This window comes from Ursus americanus, chromosome 3, assembly GCF_024610735.1.
Source record: "Ursus americanus isolate L20-20 chromosome 3, mUrsAme1.1.p, whole genome shotgun sequence".
Taxonomy (NCBI): domain Eukaryota; kingdom Metazoa; phylum Chordata; class Mammalia; order Carnivora; family Ursidae; genus Ursus; species Ursus americanus.
Window position 1 is genome coordinate 67417296 of NC_142129.1, and position 19895 is coordinate 67437190.

The window sequence follows — 19895 nt, forward strand, 5'->3', positions numbered from 1 at the left end:
TCTTGGAATACTGGGGCAAAAGAGTTCTAAGGTTTTTAAACTTTAAAGGAGTAAAAACAGTTAGCCAAACTTCCTAAAACACAAGTAAAGGTAGAATATAAATATAATCATCTAACCTGATTTCTTTTGATAGTAACTTGCCTATTTGAAGTCCTTTGCATCCACACAGTTTCTTCCTAAGTTTAATTAGCTATTCAACAGGGTGGCAGGAAATAATAGCCTTAGGTTATCAGCTGTTTCTACTATATTAAAATTAAGGCCAAGTATTACAAACAAATTATTGCCTTAAAACTATACCTTCTCAAAGAGTCAGGTGTTAGGAGAAGAATGGGAAGGCATAGTTTGGGTGGGAAATAAAATGGGTCTCTAAATGGTGAATATAAAACCCAAAAGAGGTGATGCCCTGAAAGAAACAGTATAGTCCCACCGTTTCCTATGTCTTCTCAATGTAAATTCAAAATACTTACTGTACTTGCTCCAGAGATATGATAAATCAGAATCACAAGTTGCATCCAGCCTTTCCATTCATCTGTTTGTTCTCTATTTAACACCTTAGTCTGTGGAAAAGAACCAAAGTCTGTTTTAAAATTCATTATGAAGATATTATTAAGTAAATTTTTCTTATAGGATATAAAGCTAATGCTTCTGTCAAAAGAACCTTGGGGGGAAAAACAAAGATTGGCATTTGATTTGATAAAAGATACAATAAGACTATTTAAAATACAATATGAATTTGAAAATTAATATAAACAAAGAGATTTTAAATATTTGAGTTGCTACTCATGGTTTTATATTAAGATTACATTTATACTGTGACAGATATGTTTGTAAAGCTAAAAAATGGCACTTTATAATTTTCTTTAAAAAAAAAATCTTAAGAGTTTCAGCTAGAAAAGACCTTAAGTTCTCTTACACTTTATTGTGAAAAAAGGATCTATTATTATGGTTTATTTTCCCAAGGATATTCTCACTGGAGATGAAAAAACTGATTAGTCATCCTCGTATGAGAGTTATTTCTTACAACAGAGTTTATTAATTCAAATAAATCATTCCTTATAAAGAAGTTGCACTAATACTCTAAGCAATTACAACGATTCTAAAATAGGAAATTCAGAATATTGTAAGCAGTGCCCACGTTATTCTATATATTCGAATTTGTGTGTATACATGTCTGCCTGTATAAATACAAAAATATAAAATGTTTGTGCATATAGGCATTTGTTAATATATTTTTCAGGGGCGCCTGGGTGGCGCAGGCGTTAAGCGTCTGCCTTCGGCTCAGGGCGTGATCCCGGTGCTCTGGGATGGAGCCCCACATCAGGCTCCTCCACTGGGAGCCTGCTTCTTCCTCTCCCACTCCCCCTGCTTGTGTTCCCTCTCTCGCTGGCTGTCTCTCTCTGCCAAATAAATAAATAAAATCTTTAAAAATATATATATATTTTTTTCAGTTACTTTTTTTTTACTTGATATAAGATAATAGTATCTCATGTTTGCAGACCATTATACAATTGGGAGCACTTCCATTTTCTCCATCCCCAAACAGGCAAAATAACACTAAGTTACGACATCTTTTTCACAGATCGTTATTTACCGACTTTTCAACAACCTTCATGTGACTCTCTGAACTTTTTCCAAACTGTTTCGAAAAAGCAACTGTTAACAGTCCATGAGGCAAAGAACAACTACAATATCCCTTTGTCTTCTATATACATGTTTGAATATTCTGGCATGATAAATGATATTATTTATTTAATCCAGAGTTTATAATGAGACAAAAAGGATAACATTAGCTAAAAAGAAAACGACTCTTACCTCCTTAGTATTTTCATTGTAAAATACTCCCAAAACCAAGATGTAGATAATTGGAATAAAGAAAGTTGAATGTGTATAAAATTTGTTTTCCTTCATAAATAGATTTGCACGGTCACACATATAGAAGTAAGCCATTATTAGGCCAAGTTTGCAGAAAGACTGTAAAAGTATTTCTAACGGAGACACAGGGGTATTGATAATATTTTTCTTTTCCTCTCCACTTTCCAAATCAGTACATGGCTTATTCTTCCGGTGAGCATTACGATGGATTATATAAAAAATTAGATATCCGATAATAGATAAAGTGAAAAAACAAGCAGCTAGCTTCTGTATGAGAGTAAGAGGAGGCCGAGGTTGACAACAGGAACCATCTACAGGCTTCAAAATCTTATTGCAATACACGTTCATAAGAATCATTGCACTCTGTGAACAAATCAAGTTATTTGGTTATTATCTTGTCAGTGATATCTCTCGCATTAGATTTTCTCTTGTGAATACTACTGACTTTTCAGCACTGAAACCAAAATGCCTTTGTACCTTTTGCTACCACTTCCCAAACACTCATGCAAATAATGGTATTCCTTCAAGCTGTAACACCCAGTTCAGGGTTTTTCAAACTTCTTGGACTATGATCCAAAATGAAAGATTCATCTAATAATGTGACCCAGAACACATATATAGGAAACAATACCTCTCCTTACTACTTGGAACGCACTTTGACATTTTTCTATTCTATTCTTTTATTATTTTTTTTAATGTTTTTTTATTGTATTATGTTAGTCACCATACAGTACATCCCTGGTTTCTGATGTAAAGTTCAATGATTCATTAGTTGCGTTTAACACCCAGTGCACCATGCAATACGTGCCCTCCTTACTATTCTATTCTTTTAAAAAGAGAAATACCCATTTCATGGCTGCTAATGGGCCATGACCTTGGTGAAAAAAATACTGACAGATGTCAAAGCCCAAAGAATTGTAATTAGCAGACTTTCAATACAGAAGATACCAGGATACTTAAGATAGAGTCCCAGTCTTTAGATATACAAAAAAGATGTAAAATTACTGGCACTAAAAAAATCACTAATTCGTAGCTAACAATATTTGTAATTTGCTTTTCATTTGGTTTACAGTTTACGGACCACTTAGGATTCTAATGTTTTAAGATTTCTAATGTTAAATAAAAATGTGGAATCTTCAACATGGTTTCATTATAATAAAAATCTTCTAGACAAGCTGCCAATATTCTGTCTAGTTGAAAGTTCAGTCAAATCTAGTTTTATAAAAATTTTATAGTTTAGGCAATTTTGGAACTCTAAAATGATTATATTTTTTATGCATAAGCATTCAAAAAGACTCAACTATTTAAAAAATCTCTTCCTTTTAGCCCTGTGACTTCACGAAGTTCTTTACCTGGCACTCTTGATGATACTAGCCTACAAACTCCAACCTAAGGTTCTTAACCAGTTCTAGGGGGTCCACAAAGCCCCTTAAAGTATATGGAGAATCATGTGTGTATATATGCAAACACATATTTTTCTGCAAGACAGGAACAGAATCATTGCCTTTTATTGAATACTCAAAGCGGTTATGTGATCCTCACGAAGATTCTGCTTTGTGATAAAACAATAACAGTATCTGTTGTACTGTGTGTGAAAATTTACAATTATGCAGTTCTCTTTCTTATTTAACCTGAAATCCCTTTCCATCCGTCAATCTGGATTTGTTCAGTAACTACTACATACCTTGAATAATACTTAGGGTTTAAGAACTGTAAGGAAATAAAAATGATTCTACATATTTTAAAAATGTGCTCTTCACAGAAGCTTAATCTTATAAATTTAAGGTTTAAGGCAAAGCGAACATAAAGTAATAGTTTTAAACATGAGCGTGCTGAGACCTTATAAGCTTCTTAGGAGATAAGGTATATTAAGAGTGACTAGCACTCAATAAATGAAGCTTCGTTTCCTCCCTAGCATAACTTCTTCCCCTTTTTACTAAAACTCTCACTAATGTATTCAGCAAGGTGATGGAAAGCAAAATTATGTGTGGATATATGTTTAGATGGAATAACTACAAGTAATTAAGATTGAAATAAAATAAATTATTTGTTACCATATTATAGTGATGTACAGCTATAACCAATAAGATATTATAGTTTCTATCTTCTGACAGATACAAGAATTCTTACAGTTTCTCTGCTTGATTCAGGGAGATGTAAGCCATCCAATGATTCCATGATGGTTTCTTGAGCAATTAATTTGGAAACACTGAACATTTTAACATTTGATTTAGAATTTCTGGTGCTACTATTCAAAATACTGACTGCAGCTTCATTGTAGGCATCTATTTTCTCATTAGTGATCATTTTCCTATTTTCACTTAATAGATCTTCATACACAGGATCTGCACATGAAACACATATTTTTGAAAACACATTTAAAAAATCCCTATTGGTAGAAATTGTGATCATGCAAGTTAGTTGACTGCATTTCATATTTTGTTGTTAAAGTTCAGATGTTTTCAATCAATCAGTAGCTCCTTCAAATTTAAAGAACTTTTATCCCTTTTTTCTCTTATGTACACAGCTTTCAGGAAACAATTTTATGTTCTAGCATGTCTTAAGAGTTTAATATTTGGGGATGCTGAGTTCTACTGGGCAATGGGAATTTAAAACTGGATTGGGGAAGACTGCCTAATTAAGAGTAGCAGTCAATCTTTTTTTTTTTTTTCTCCTGTCATTGCTTTATTGACACAATTAGGAAGTAATATTATTGAGGACCAAGGTCCCTTATCACTTACCATAAATAAATTTTTCTCATTTTAGTAAGAGAAAGGTTAACAATGAGTCCTATAAATAATATTGATTGCAGAACAGATTATCACCACCCTTGCTGTTCCACTCAACTTGACATTCAATTTGGAAATAATCATAAGAATTTCTAACAAGCAAGTTGAATTGCTAAAATATCCAAGGCAATTTCATATTATGCTAGGCATTAAATAATGGACATTCAATAAACTCCTGAAACGACTTGATCTAATGTCAACTTTTCTTAAAGAATTTCATTACCAAGTATAAACTAGATGGTATGATTTAAATATATTCTGTCAATTCCAAAGTACATTTACTTCCAATGAGTCTAATATTATGAAACAGACTTAATAATTTCTTCTGTATTTTCCAATTATAATAAATATACTTTGCAAGAAACAAAATCAGAGTTAAACATCTCATTTGCCTTTGAGAACTTATTCTCTTTGTTATATTCTACAGTCACTTTATATGCGGAGGCTCCTTGAAGGATATTTTTGTTTATTTATGATTTATTTTTACTTATTATATCTATTAGTCTGTTCCTTAGGTTCAAAAAAGGAAAGCAAATAACTCAAATTATTCTAATTTTACAAATCTTATTTCAAGATTTATTCTTATAAAGGAGTAATTTTGCTTCTTGAAACAGAAGACAATAAAAACCCATGCCTCAAAAAATATACAAAATGCCATTTGTTCATTACTCATTCCTTACCTTGTAAGACCCAATAAACATCACTAGTCTTTGCCAGTTTTTCTAAAAGTGGTGCTATGGAGGTAATGTTCATTTTATATTGCGAAAGCGCTTCATTGCTGCCATTGTGAATCTTGATAGACCACTAAGAAGTAAAAATTAAGCATTAATTCAGTATTTATCACAGAAGAATTATAATTTGCTCTATTGTAACAGAAGTTATTATTTTAAGGTAACTCCATTTTTATTCAACATTACAATAAAATTTGGTCAAAGTATTTCTTGAAATCTACGAAGGCAATTAGAAAAAGCTGATATCAAATTAGACACTCAATGTATAACATTCAAGAAGAATGTAATTTTAGATATAAAATAATATTGACATTTAACACCAAGTTTATGAAGTTCACTCAGATTTTTTCATGAAAATTCATCAGCCTCATTAATTATAACAGAAATGGGAATTGAAATATAAGTACAATCAAGAATTCTATTTAACAGAAGTTAACTTTTTCTTAGCATGTCCTTAAGTATGAAACAAAAATCATTATGTAAGAACATAGATAATAACTTACTGTGGCAGCTCCTGCTACAATCACATGGGGCTTTGTAACAGAATCCTAAAGAAAGAAAATCTTTATAATAGTGTTCTATCCAGTTAAGGGAATTAATATAAGTAACATCACTTACTTTTTGCCTTAAATTTAAGCTTTTCCTTCTAAATGGATTTTAATTTTCTAGAGTTCCTTACTGGATTCTTGTTATACAACAAGATGGAACATCCAATGCCTAAAACCGTACATGGTTATGTGGTTAACAGGATGGCAAGAAGCTGGTATGTTTAATTCTTTGATGTTCTTAAAACAAAACAAAACACATCACTAAAATCTAATATGGCCTAATATTATTCTGAATTCTGAGTAAACTGTTTAGAGTAAAGCTCTAATATATTACGGCAGCAAATTAAAAAAATATTCGTGGAAGCCTATAGGGTACATGGTGTAAATGTTAGATAAAATACGAGAAATGTCATCTTTGGGAAAGCTAAATCCAATGTGTATTTAACAAAATAAACTACTAATTATTATAGACCACAATGTGCAAAAAGAAAACAACAACAACAACAACAAAAAACAAAAACCCAAGGAGAAATTTGGTAGAAATCCTCACCAAATGCAAATTGTCCTAATCCTAATATTACCAACTATATAGCACTTGGTAATTTATTAAGTTCTCCTAAATTAGTTCATTTTAATATAGATTCTTGCCAATTGTGACATAGGCAAGAAGATATTATATGTATCTTATAAAATTAAGCACACAGACTCAGTCAAGTTTGTAGGGTATTCCTGAGGCCTGGTAGGGACAAAGCCAGAGCTTAAGTCTTGTGACTCCTGAAGTGTACTTTCCACAACATCAAAGACGTGACATTACAATCATGTGTACAAGAAACAATTAAAAATAAGCAAGAAATTTAAATAGAAAAAAATCTGACTCATCTATAAAAATAAAAATGACAGGTATTGTCTCACATAAAGGTAATACATGCTAGTGTAGAAGACTATGAAAGCAGAGAAGAAGAGTAACAATAATTTCCTTCCTAGATATTCTTATTTCCAGTCTAGTGTGCTTCTTTACACTGCTATTTTAGTAGAACTTTTCCTCAGCTCTAGATGGCTCCCTTTCCCATTCTTCACACTGGTTATCCCAAATCTTACCTCCCTTCTACAGGTCCCTCTTGCCTTCCTTCTCACTTTCAATATAAAATTTAATTCTCAAACTTCAAAGAGAAAACAGAATTCATCTGGCTTGTGTACTCTAGCCTTCCTTCCTCCATTCTTACAACCTCACCCAGTCTATCTTCCTTGAACAACAGAGTCAAGAAATATCTCCCAATTCCTCTTAATGGCTAATCCTTACTCTATTTTCTATTGCCTCCCTCTTTACATCCAGGGCTATACCCGTGAATGATCCATCTCCAACTCATCAATCTTGTCTTCATTCTCTAGGCTCTTTCCTTCCCCCACCTACAAAATGCTAAATCATCTTTAGCCTCATAAAATGTTCCTTCGACCCCACCTGACTCTCAAATCCTTCTCCCTCACATCGTTAACCCATAGATGACATGGAAGAGCATTTTGCCCTCGCTATGACAATTTCTTTCATCTCTCATGTATGTCTCAATTGATCACGTTTTGACTTGGGGCTTGACCTCCCCATTAAAGAACTCTGGATTGCCACATTCTGTTAGCTTCATTCTACCCTGTCTAGTTCCTTAAGTGACACTTCTGACTGTCTACTTTTTAAAACTTTTTCCTCCCCTGTGTGTTATGTTACAATTATCCTTCTGCTTTTCCTCTTACTCCCTTTACTGCCCCTTCTCACAAGTTTTTTGATCATTCCATTATAAGCCCTCTTTAATCTCTAAACCCGCTGCCTAGTCGATGTCTTCTAGTCAAGTAACTTCAAATTTCACCTCACACTGTACCCATATTCTCCAAATCCACCTGAGTAGCTCAGACTTCTTAATGACTACTACTCACCTATAGTATTAAATCTAAATTGTTGGTTTCTTCACAGGTTAGCCTAATTTCCCCACAACCACCCCACTATATGTCATCATTCTCTTGTTTAAACCTTTAGAGGCTCTCCTCTACCCTCAAGATAAGTTCAATCCAATACCCTTATTTTTAGTAAATATACCATGAAGTATTTAAAGTGAATCTATACCACACCAAAGAGAGCTTAGGATATTATTCATAAACTAGTATCTGCTTACTTCCTCTCTTACCCGCTCTCTCCCCAGATGAGGCACATGAAATTGACTGCCAAAACTGAACATAACTAAGGAGCGCTTTGAATTCAAGCTCCAGCCAGACTAAAACTGCTGGTAAGATTCCCTGAAAAGGTGGGGAACCTGGGTGGCTCAGTCGGTTGGGCGTCTGCCTTCGGCCTCAGGTCATGATCCCATAGTCCTGGGATAGAGCTACAAGTCTGGCTCCCTGCTTAGCTCCCTCTTCTCCCTGCTTGTGCATGCTCGTGCTCTCTCTTTCTTGCTCTCTCAAATAATTAAAAAAACTTAAAAAAAAATTCCCTGAATAGACTACACTCTATCTTCAGTATCTTTGCACATACTATTTCCTGTGCGTGAAACGACCCTCCTTTCTCACACCAGGCTTTCACCCCCCCCCCCCCCGCTTTTTAAAAAGATTTTATTTATTTGACAGAGAGAGAGAGAGCTCAAGCAGGTGGAGCGGCAGGCAGAGGGAGAAGGAGAACCAGGTTCCCTTCTGAGCAGGGAGCCTGACGTGGGGCTCCATCCTAGGACCCTGAGATCATGACCTGAGCCAAAGGCAGATGCTTAACCGAGTCACCCAGACACCCCTCGGCCCTCACTCTTAAGATCACTTTATCTGAAAACTAGTTTTTTGAAAACTTACAGTTAGTGCCTGGCTCTGCAATCATCCTGCACCCTATTTTCCCCCTATTTTGGTACCTGTCACATTACTTTCTTAATTAACTATATCTACCACTCATCTGGAAGCTCTTTGAGGAGAAGAACTCTATTATGTTAAACAAGATATCCAGTTTTTAGCCTAGTACTAGAAAATGGTAGGTGATTAATAAATATCTGTTGAATCATAGCAGAGTTGTCTAAATTCAACTTTGCTTTTATGCCTGTAGGCTTCAATAACACTATTTCAGTTAATAAGTGTGTCTTTCTGACCCCACAGTTCTTCTGGAAATATTATCTCCTCTGTAAAGCTTTCTTAAACCCTCACTTGTATCTAACCAACCCCCATGGTAAGTGCCTCTATCCATGGTGCTTTCATAGTCCTTTGTGCTCAATTCTGTAGTTACTCTTCCTTTTATCATATTGCTATTCATCAGAAAGTCACCATCTACTAGATATTGCAAACTCTTTGAAGGCTGAGACTGAGGCTAATTTCTAGCACACTCCTAATACCCAGCATAAAACTAGCAATACTATATAAATCATAAAAATATGGATCATTATATTCTTAGGATCTAGCAGCTTACTATGAAAACAGCCAAAAAATAAATACATAAATACATGCATACATACATACTCTTAAAAATAAAGGAAATCAATCAACTAATCAATCTTAGGTAATGACACGGCCATCTCCCTAACTAAGCTCAATCTTTCCTTTCCCCCAATAGTCATATGGAGTTTTACAACAGAAGCTAATGCTCCAAAAACTAGTTTTAGCAAACTATAAGAACTGAAAAGGTGGATATGCAATGTATATCCAGGTTATAAATAACGAAGGTCTTTGGTGATTTTGCAGGACTTATAAATTATACTACATTGATATTTATTTAACTGTGAACATCTACTGCTTTAAGGGATATACTTTTCGGTCCAGCACAAATAGAAAACATGTGTTTAAATAATTTGAAATATACATGTAACATTATTCTATACTTTTGCAATAAACATATCAACGAAAACAAAATACAATTATGTGAGACTGCAATTTACCAGAAAGTTGAATTCTAGAAGTTGTCTGCAAGTTTTGTTTTTTGAAAACTTAAACACATTTTGTCAAAGAAACAAAGTTAGAAATGTTGACTACAAAAGCTTATCGGGTATATGAAGTGGTTGTAGTACTAAACATGTAAAGTGAAAAGAAGCAAAGAAAAATACCATTGCAGCACAAGTAATTAAGCAAAACAAGTTGAACAAAATTGAACGTTGCTTTATCCATCCCGAATACAAACACCCCTGGGAAAGAATACAGGTTTAATTAAAGGACAGACCAAGAGCTATATGGAGACTTCTGTGGAGATTCCAGAGTGGACTTGTGAAGACTCTGGGGTTTTTGAGGTTAATAGCATGCTTGTCCTTATATCTAATTTATCTCCAAACGTTATGAGCCAAAATACACCAGGCTCGACTTTTGGGTCACAAGTGTAATAACAAAAAGGGAAGAAAATAGGCTATTTAACAAAAAATAGGTTCCTGAAGAACCTGGGCATGAGTCTGAAGGACAAAGTGGGAAAACACTCAAAAGAATGTATGTTGTGCTAGGAAGACGACCTGGGCTTAAATGAACTGGGCCACAGCAGTAACAGAAAACTCTGCCTGCAAAGTGTGGCATAAGCATAACGGCTGTAGGGTCAGAGTGGTGGCAGCAGAGGTACTGGGTCAAAACTCCCTCCTCTCAGTAAAGTGACAGCATCAATCCAGCACAATTTAGTCGCTATTAAGAAAGTTGGCATAAAGTACAGAGGAAAGGGACAGGTGAGTAAGGGGGAGCAAAACAATGTGTATTCATGAGATTTTAAAATTTGGTTGCTTAAAACTAGAAAGGCCTATATTTTCAAATGCAGACCTCGGTCCACACTTTGATACACTGTTTCATAGAACCATTAACTTCTGGGTGCCACAGAAAATCCTAAAAAAGAAACATAAGAAAAGAAAAAGTCAAAGAAACTTATATCCGCCATTCAAAATCAACATGCACCTGTCATACAGAGTACCGAACGTGCACCCCCACTTGTCTGCAACGCCTTCACTCCCATCTCAGTTTCCCAACGGTCTCATGATACTTCTCCTTGTATCCACTTCCGCTTTCTTTCAAATTACTCTCTGTAGTAACCTTTTCAAAATTTAAGTCTGCTCTTGCCACATTTTTCCTTACATATTTCGAGGACTTTTAATAGCCCTCAGAATAAATTCCGAAGTCCTTAAAACTACTAACGAAGTGCAGGATCTGGCCTCTACGAAGACATTCTGGCTTTTCTCCTGCCACTCTCCCCCTCATGCTAAGTACCCTTTTGGTTCTCGTTCAGCTCCTAGGAAGCTCTATGTGCTCCTTTTTCTCCAGGACTTTGCACATACTGTTCTGTGTACAATGCTCATAAAACTCTTCCACTGAGCCTGACTCGCTTCTACTGATCCTTGAAGCGTCAGTTAAAACATCTCTTTCTCAAGGAGGAAACGATTTTTAATTCCTTGTTTTGTACATTCCTAATGTCCCACTTGTTCCTTTCTACCATCCTTATTCCACATTTAACGTGTGTAGAGAACTACCATGACTTGCAAAATCCATTAGGTCTAGGACATCCTTGTCTTGATCCCCACCGTATTCTCAGTATCTAGGAGAAGTCACTGCAGCTAGGGATTCAGAAAATTCACACATATTCTTTTATGGATATGAATCCTGAACACCTAAATACAAGATTCTTTTCTTCTGGATTAAAAAAATATCTGAGAGACCAAGTTTTCCATTTTATTACATAAAACAGGGCATACAAACATTTATTCAATCATTTTAAACATTTTTATCTACTCTAAATACATTGAAATATATTTAGTATACACAAAGCATTAGTTCATCTACAAATAAATTAACCAATGAATATAGTTTCAACACAACATTTAGCTGTTACATGCACTTACCACTTTAACTGATGCAATCTTGTCTTCAAAAGGAATGTTTCCATGCTGTCATTAAAAAAAAGAGAGAAAAGGGAAACATTCATGTATAAATTAATTTTATGTCAATAATCCTCCCTTTAGCTGCTTTTGTTAATTTATTTATGCACCACATCTCAATTATCTATATTCAACCTGAAGGGAAAAAGATCTGCATTGAATACTAAAATATAAGTGAAACTACATTGTTCATATGTGATTTCTAACATCTAAGATATAATTCAAAGATAAAACCTCAACTCCAAATATGCAAGCAAATATGTAAACATGCCTACATAAATTATCTGTTGCCAAGGTTGCCACATTTCAGTTTAGTCCTAGTATTATCTAGGGCAGGAATGGATTACTCCTCTGCATTTCCTCAGTTCTATCCCAGCCCCTCCCAACCCCCATTAGACAGAACCACATGACTAGTCCTGGGCAATGTTATGTGGCTAGATGTGATGTGGGTCACTTTCCACTTCCCAGGGCAATTCTCTAGTCTGGCTTAACCTAATGCTGAGACTGCAGAGGCAGAATGTTCCAACTAGAAGATGGTACAAATTACAACAAGCAGGAACCCCTGATGGAGCACACAGAGCAAAGCCTCTTGCCAGCCCATCCACAAGATGCAGCACCGACAAAAGAATTTGTTAAGATTGTAGAGTGGTTTGCTGCTGCAGCAACATCTAGTCTGTTCTCACCAGTATACTCGTGCCAGTCCTGTCTGAACAGGGGTGCACACATATGATTCTAGGTTATTTTGGGTTTCGCTTTGAAGACCGTACATAAGTGGTACAGTTGAAGAAAAAAATAAAGTTTGGAGACAACTTCTTGTAACCAAGCATTCCACATAAAGAATAGAAATCCTTTCAGAGTTCAGAATCCAGGGTGGGGTGGGGGTGGAAGTGGTCAAATTAAGAAGCTAATTCTCTTCCTAAAACCAAGGTTGAAATGTCTTCATTAACTTAACCAGACAAATAGTATTTATATTTGTATCTCTGTGAAATAGAGCTTGCTTTTATCAGCAGGCTAACGGGTAAAATTCAAGCATCATTTCCCAAAAGGACTCTTGGGACCAATGGTACTTTAAGGTGTGTTCTATAAAAAGACTTCCTTTGGTCCAAAAAATCTTGGAAATACCGGGTCAGACAAAATCACATGTGTGTTTTCCTCCTACTATCCCATCCTAACCTTGTTAACGTTCTTATTCAGAGAAATAATGTGTCATGAACTTTCTTTTTTCTCCTTTTGCATAGCTCAGTTAATTGAACTCAATCTCTCTCTTCTCTCCCTTTGCCATTTTAATGTAACATTTGATATATACAAAAGAATGTCACATATATAATCACACAGCCCAGTAAACATAAACATAAACAAGCGCTCACGAGTCCATGGCACACACTGAGTGCTCCACGTGGACCTCTCCTTCTTAATTCCTTGCTTCACCCAAAGGAGCCACCACTCTGAATTTTGTTGTTATTTTGCTTTCTATTATATAATTTTGTCACATGCATATGCATCCTTAAATGATATATTGTTTCTTGTAATTGACTTTCTCTCCAACTTTTAATTCTGAAAAGTGTCAAACTTAAAAGAAAAATGTCAAACTTAGAGCAAACTGACAAAATTATAATGAGTACCCCAAAATTATAATTTATCAATTGTTTACATTTTCTACACTAGCGTTTTTGTTCTCTGCACATATACATTGTTTTTCTCTTACTGAACCATATGAAAGTAAACTGCAGACATAGCATTTTACCCTTAAACACATAAAGCATGTATTTCCTAAGAACATAAATATCCTCTTATATAACTGCAATACTATAATCCCACCAAAGAAACTTGACATTGATAAAATATTAATCTAATATACAGTCCACGTTCAAATTTCCCTAATTTCCCAATAATGTCCTCTCTATAGCTCTTCTATTTTAATCTAGAATTCAATTAAAATCAGGTATTTAGTTATCGTGTCTCTTTAATCGTTTACAATCTAGAACATCTCCTGGCCTTTTAAAACCTTCCTAAATCAATTTATTATATTTATATATATATCAAATATTACATTTATTATTTTTGTAGAGTGTAGGTCAGTTGACACAATGGACCAAATCTAGATTATAAGCAGCACTGATAGTTACCTTCTTGTATATGTTTCTTAATAAATGAATAATAAAAGTTTCCCTAATAATAGTTCTGTAGGTTCACAGGCTATACAAATGTTCATCCTCACATGATAATGGAAGTTATTTTCTGAAGTGTTTGTAACAATTTATACTCTCATCAACACTTAGAGATACGGAGGCTTTAATAAATCTTGTCAGACTTCATATCTTTTGCCATTGTAAAATTTAATTTCTGTCACTAAAGGAGGTATATAATGGTATCTCACTGTGTGTCTTCATTTGAAATTCCCAAATTACCAATGCTTAAACAACTTTTAGATTTACACTGGGATTTATGTTTCCTCTTCTTTGAAATGCCTGGTCATGCCTTTCCTCTTTTGTTTTCTATTGGGTTGTCTTTTTTTTTTTTTTAATTAATTTGTGAGTTCTTATATCTCTTGGATGTATAATTATCTTCTAGTTCATAGCTTGCCTTTTCTTCTGTAAGGTATCTTTTGATGAACAGATTCTCTTAATCTTAAGGTATGTGGATTTATCCATCCTTTAGTTTATGGTTAGCACTTTTCATTTCTTACACAAAAAACTTTTCCTTACTTGAAGTAATGAAGACATTCCCCTGAACTTCTTTAATTTTTGCTAAAGGTTTAAAAATTTTAGCTTCCACATTTAAGTCTAAATTCATCTAGAAATGATTTTACTTGGTGATGTGAGGTAGGCATTCCAATTTCACCTTTTTCCATATACATCATTAATTGGATAGACCTCCTTTTCTCCTCAACATCATTAATTGCCTCAACATCATTAATTGGATAGACCTCCTTTTCTCCAGGGATCTTCAATGGCATCTCTGTTATTAAGTCTTTGTATATGCACGTGTTTATTTTATTTTCTATTTTTTAAAAGATTTATTTATTTTAGAGAGAGAGAGAAAGCGAGAGTGGAGGGGGAGAGGGAGAGAGAAAATCTCAAGCAGACTCCCCGCTGAGCACAGAGCTCAACGCAGGGCTCCATCTCAGGACCCTGAGGTCATGAGCTGAGCCAAAATCAAGAGCCAGACACTTAACGGACTGGGCCACCCAGGTGCTCCACATGTGCTTATTTTAAAGCTCTATATCATGTTCCATTGGTTTCTTTGTTTAGCTCTACCAATACCACACTGTCTTAATTACAACAGAGTTAAAAATAAATCTTGATATTGGAAATAAGTCTTTTCCACCTTGTTCTTCAGACCTGTTGAGGTTATTCTTGGTCCACTGCCCTTCCACATAAAATTTCGAATCAACTGGTAAAGTTCAATAACAAATCCTGTTAGGATTTTATTCGAATTACATTGAATCTATAGATCAATTTAGGAATAACTGACATCTTTACAATATTGACTCTTCCCATTCCAGAACAAAGTACATATCTCCCATTTAATTTTATCATTTTAAATTGTGCTTGTGTAAAGTTTTATGATTTTTCTACATGAAGACCTTCCACATTTGCTAGGCTTATTCCTATGTACTATATGGTTTTTGTTAACTATTAGACACGGTATTTTTAAAAAAGAATTTGAAATCTATGTTCCTGGTGTGTAGATAAGCAATTCATTTTTAACGGCTTTATTGAGTTACTACAATTAATTTTTGTACGTTCATCTTAATATCAGCTATCTTGTTAAAATTTTTATTATATCTAGTAATTTTCTATAGATTCTTTGGAGTTTTCTTTGTAGATAATTGTATCATACGAAATTCTGAGTCTACCTCTTTCCAATCTCTATGTCTTTATCTTCCCTTGGGTAAGGACCTCTAATACAATGTTTAATAGAAGCAGCAATAATGGACATCCTTCCTTGTCTTCTCTTTGAATTTAACATAAATATGTCTAACATTTCACCGTTCGGAACATTTACTGTAGGCTTCTAGAATTTTTATCAGGTTAAGTTAGAATATAAAGGAACTTATCTAATACAGAAAGAACGATACCAATTCTCTGATATTGTTGAGGTTTGCCTAATGGCCCAATGTGTTGTCAAAAAGATTCCACGTGTGCTTGGAAAAAATATATTCTCTGATTTTTTAGTGTATTCTTTAAGTATTGAGCTGTAAGTTCATAAAATCAGCATGTTAATCGTCAACTATATGCTTAGTAATTCTGCTTGTCCTATCATTAAATGCATGAGCAGTGAGCAATTCTCTCACTTTGATGGAGGATTTGTCAACTCTTCACTGTAATCATATTAATTTTGCTTTATACATTTTAAGGTTAATTTATTTCATGCCCACGAGTTTAAAATCTTAGTGATTTGAAACTTTTGTCATTAAAAAGTATCTGTATCTCTGATAACACTTTTTGCCTTACAATCTATTCTGTCTTATATTAATATGACTTATCTTTCTTTACTAAGTATTTGTCTAGTAAATCTTTTCTCATTTCTAATTAAAACCTTCCATATCCTTTTGTTTTAGATATGTCTTTTTAGGCAGCAGAAAGTTCTTTTTAAAACCAATCAGAAAATCTGTGTTTAGTTGACAAGTTTAGACTACTTGCACTTATTCTGATTATGTTTCTATCACTTTACTTTTTGATTTCTAGCTCCCTCACACATACATAGGTTTTTAAAATACATATGGAATATATATAAAAAGTGATTTTTACATGTACATGTTTTCATATATGTAGATATGAATGTATGTGTATGAGCATATATGTGTGTGTGCATGTTACATACGTGTGAGACATATATTTGGCATTAGAGGAGTTTGGTTCAGTTTAATTTTTTTCTTCTTCTGGTTTGGAATTCACACATCTGAATTTTATCCTTTTAGTCCTTGCTCTTGATATTTTACTATCTTTAACTTAAGTTCTAAAGTAAGATAATACCTTGAAGAATAAAGAGAACATTAGAAAACTTTGGGATCATATTCCTCTGACTTACATGCTATTATTAGCCAGTTCTTTAAAACTGTCTTTTTATAAAGTGTAAAAAGACATTATCATTTTATATAGACACTTGGTCTAGATTTACATACATCTTTAGGGTTTTCTTTGACCATTTCTTCTTATATTTCAGATCATTTTTTTTTCTGAATTACTTCCCTTCTTTCTGATATTTACCCTTTAGAAAATCCTTTACTATAAATCTATCCAGCAGTAGACCCTTACTGCTTTTATCTGAATGTTCTAAATTTCAAGAATAGACATTTGTATGCTAGGTACACAATTCTAGATTGAAATTTCCTTTCTGTCAGAAGTTTAAGGCTATTATTCTAGTGTCCTCTGGCTTCCAATATTACCATTGAGAAATCTGCTAGCCCAAAGCTTTGTCTTCTAAATACAGAGTATTGTGGCTATTGGCATCTGTCTGCAGGCCAGCCTGGACCTCTACTGAGTGCCTGCTATTATTGTTCCCATCTCTGGTTTTGACTCATGGTTTGTTGCTTTTCTGGGGAGTGTCTCCCATTTCCTCAAAGTCCAGAAATACATCAACAAGTATATATTTTTTAATTTAGGATCTAGCTGGTTTGAGGTTGAAGGGGCCCTCAGAGTATCTAGTTTGCCCTCTGGCTGAAAGCAACACAAATGGGTTTTTTTGTTGTTGCTTGGTTGGTTTTTGTTTTTGTTTGTTTGTTTGTTTTTTTCTGCAAGACTTCTCAAGTTTTTAGTATCCCAGCCTAAATTAAAGCCATCTAAAAGGGGGATACGATATCCAGCTCTGCCCAAACTTATTTGACCAGTGCTTCTTGCAGAACTAGTCTTCCCCAAAATGGAATTTGAGAAGAGTCCTGCTCTACAGCTTCTTTAAGATTTTTTTTTTCCTTCAACATGGAGAAGAAAAAAATTCAAATAAAGAATTATCTTCAATACTCTTATTCTCCGCAAACTCATACTAAGTCTAAGATAATAATAATCAGCTTCTACAATATGACAGGCTGTGTGAGGCACAAGAAATGTATTTAAAAAATAATAATGATAGGGGCGCCTGGGTGGCACAGCGGTTAAGCGTCTGCCTTCGGCTCAGGGCGTGATCCCGGCGTTCTGGGATCGAGCCCCACATCAGGCTCTTCTGCTATGAGCCTGCTTCTTCCTCTCCCACTCCCCCTGCTTGTGTTCCCTCTCTCACTGGCTGTCTCTATCTCTGCCGAATAAATAAATAAAATCTTTAAAAAAAATAAAATAAAATAAAATAAATAAAAAATAATAATGATAATACACAATCTGTGTCTTCCAGGTGTTCAGACAAGGGAACTAAGTAAAATACATTTTGGCAAATGTTCCACTAGCAGTTTGAACTAGTTTCTCAGCAACTGTCTCTCTTAGACTATGACAAACTGTCTTTGTTTTTTTTTAAAATGCACATAAATTTAAATGTATCTTGTTTGGTAATTGTGGGTTAACTGGGCACATCTAGAAAATAAAGACTGGAAACCTAGTGTTATAACCAGGGCTCAGAAACAATGTACCATATTGTACCTACTTTTGGCTGTACACTAAATCACTACAGTTTTTTTCAACTAACTGCTGCCAAATCCATTATTCTAATTTTCAGAAATTCACACTATTCTAAGCCTAGATATATTAAAACTGTTTCTTTGAAGTCAGAAATCTCTCTACTTTTTATAAGTTCACTCAAAGTATTTTAACTGTGACAATCTCTTGTCATTTAACAGTTCCAACTCTTCTGTATAATTTTGTGTATATAAATACAAGTGAAAAATACATTTACAGATACCAAAATAAATGAAAAGTGGACTTTATCATTTTCCATTATTCAAATTTTAAATCTATACTAGCCTTTCCTAGTGGACAAAATCTCTAATAGCCGATGGACTCCTCACAAGGAATAGTTCCCACGGATGTAGTGACTATGTAACTAGATACTTAGCTTGAAGTCCCTCATTTTTCAACTCCTTACCATAGGGCAAGCTGAGAAGAACAAGCAGATTTTCATCATAAAATCATGAGCTATTCCCGCTACAATTCTAAACTTTCTTGTATTTTACTTTTCTCTCCTTGCTATCACCCACTCCTAATCATCTGCAGTTGAAGACAGGGATTAGAATTTTAGATCATTTAAAAATGTATAAAAAGAAAGATATGATGAGATAATCCACAAAATATTAATCAACAAATTAATTAAATATACGTAGAGAGAGAAATCCATTCTTGTTAGTTTTCAAAGACAAATGTATTTTTAAAATCAGAAATTTTCTATAAAAAGAGCAGGAATTTGTTGCATTGTTGTTTTAAGTATACAGCATAATTGCCCAGTGCCAGCAAAGCTGCAGAAAATTAGGTCGTGATGGACATTGCTAATAGCAGTATACATTAAAATAGTTTAGCAATATAATGAGTAGTTTTTAAAGTGTTTGTATTCTTTAACCTAATATTTGCATTATAGAGATTCAATTCTACAGAAATAATCTAAAAAGCAGAGTTTTCACACAAAGATGTAATCAAGAATGTCCTTTTTTAAATTGTAAAATTAAGAAAAAATAGAAAACTGCAAAAAGAAAGAATTATATAAAATTACATATATCCACTCAGTAACATGTTGCCATTATGAAGATACTTACATTGATTATATAAAAATACGGTGAATTATGGTAAGTGGTGGGAAAAGAAGCAAGACATAAAATTGTACATGCTAAAAGATTACAAGGTTATTATCACTTTCTTAAGAGACTGAAAAGAAATATGGCAAAATATGAAAAGAAGAATAAGGGATATTTGCTCTTAGTTTTCTTTTTCTTTTTATTTTTTAAAGATTTTACTTATTCATTTGATAGAGATAGAGACAGCCAGCGAGAGAGAGAGAACACAAGCAGGAGGAGTGGGAGAGGAAGAAGCAGGCTTCCAGCGGAAGCCTGGGACCATGCCCTGAGCCGAAGGCAGACGCTTAACGACTGACCCAGCCAGGCGCCCCTCTTAGTTTTCTTTCTACGGAATTCTAAAAAGTTTTTCTACCAAAAGAACTTTCTATTTCCGAAAACTAGAAGTTTATAGTAATATA

At 34.2% G+C, this 19895-nt stretch overlaps 1 protein-coding gene across 1 annotated transcript in view; it reads right to left on the reverse strand.

Moving 5' to 3' along the window:
• Nucleotides 1-19895, reverse strand: part of CASD1 (CAS1 domain sialic acid O acetyltransferase 1) — a 49162-nt gene that overhangs the window by 20422 nt on the left and 8845 nt on the right. Inside the window, 7 exon segments of the mRNA XM_087861072.1 lie at nt 468-557; nt 1813-2235; nt 4003-4217; nt 5342-5465; nt 5896-5940; nt 10681-10743; nt 11751-11795. Of these exon segments, the coding sequence (XP_087717198.1) occupies nt 468-557; nt 1813-2235; nt 4003-4217; nt 5342-5465; nt 5896-5940; nt 10681-10743; nt 11751-11795 (1005 nt within the window).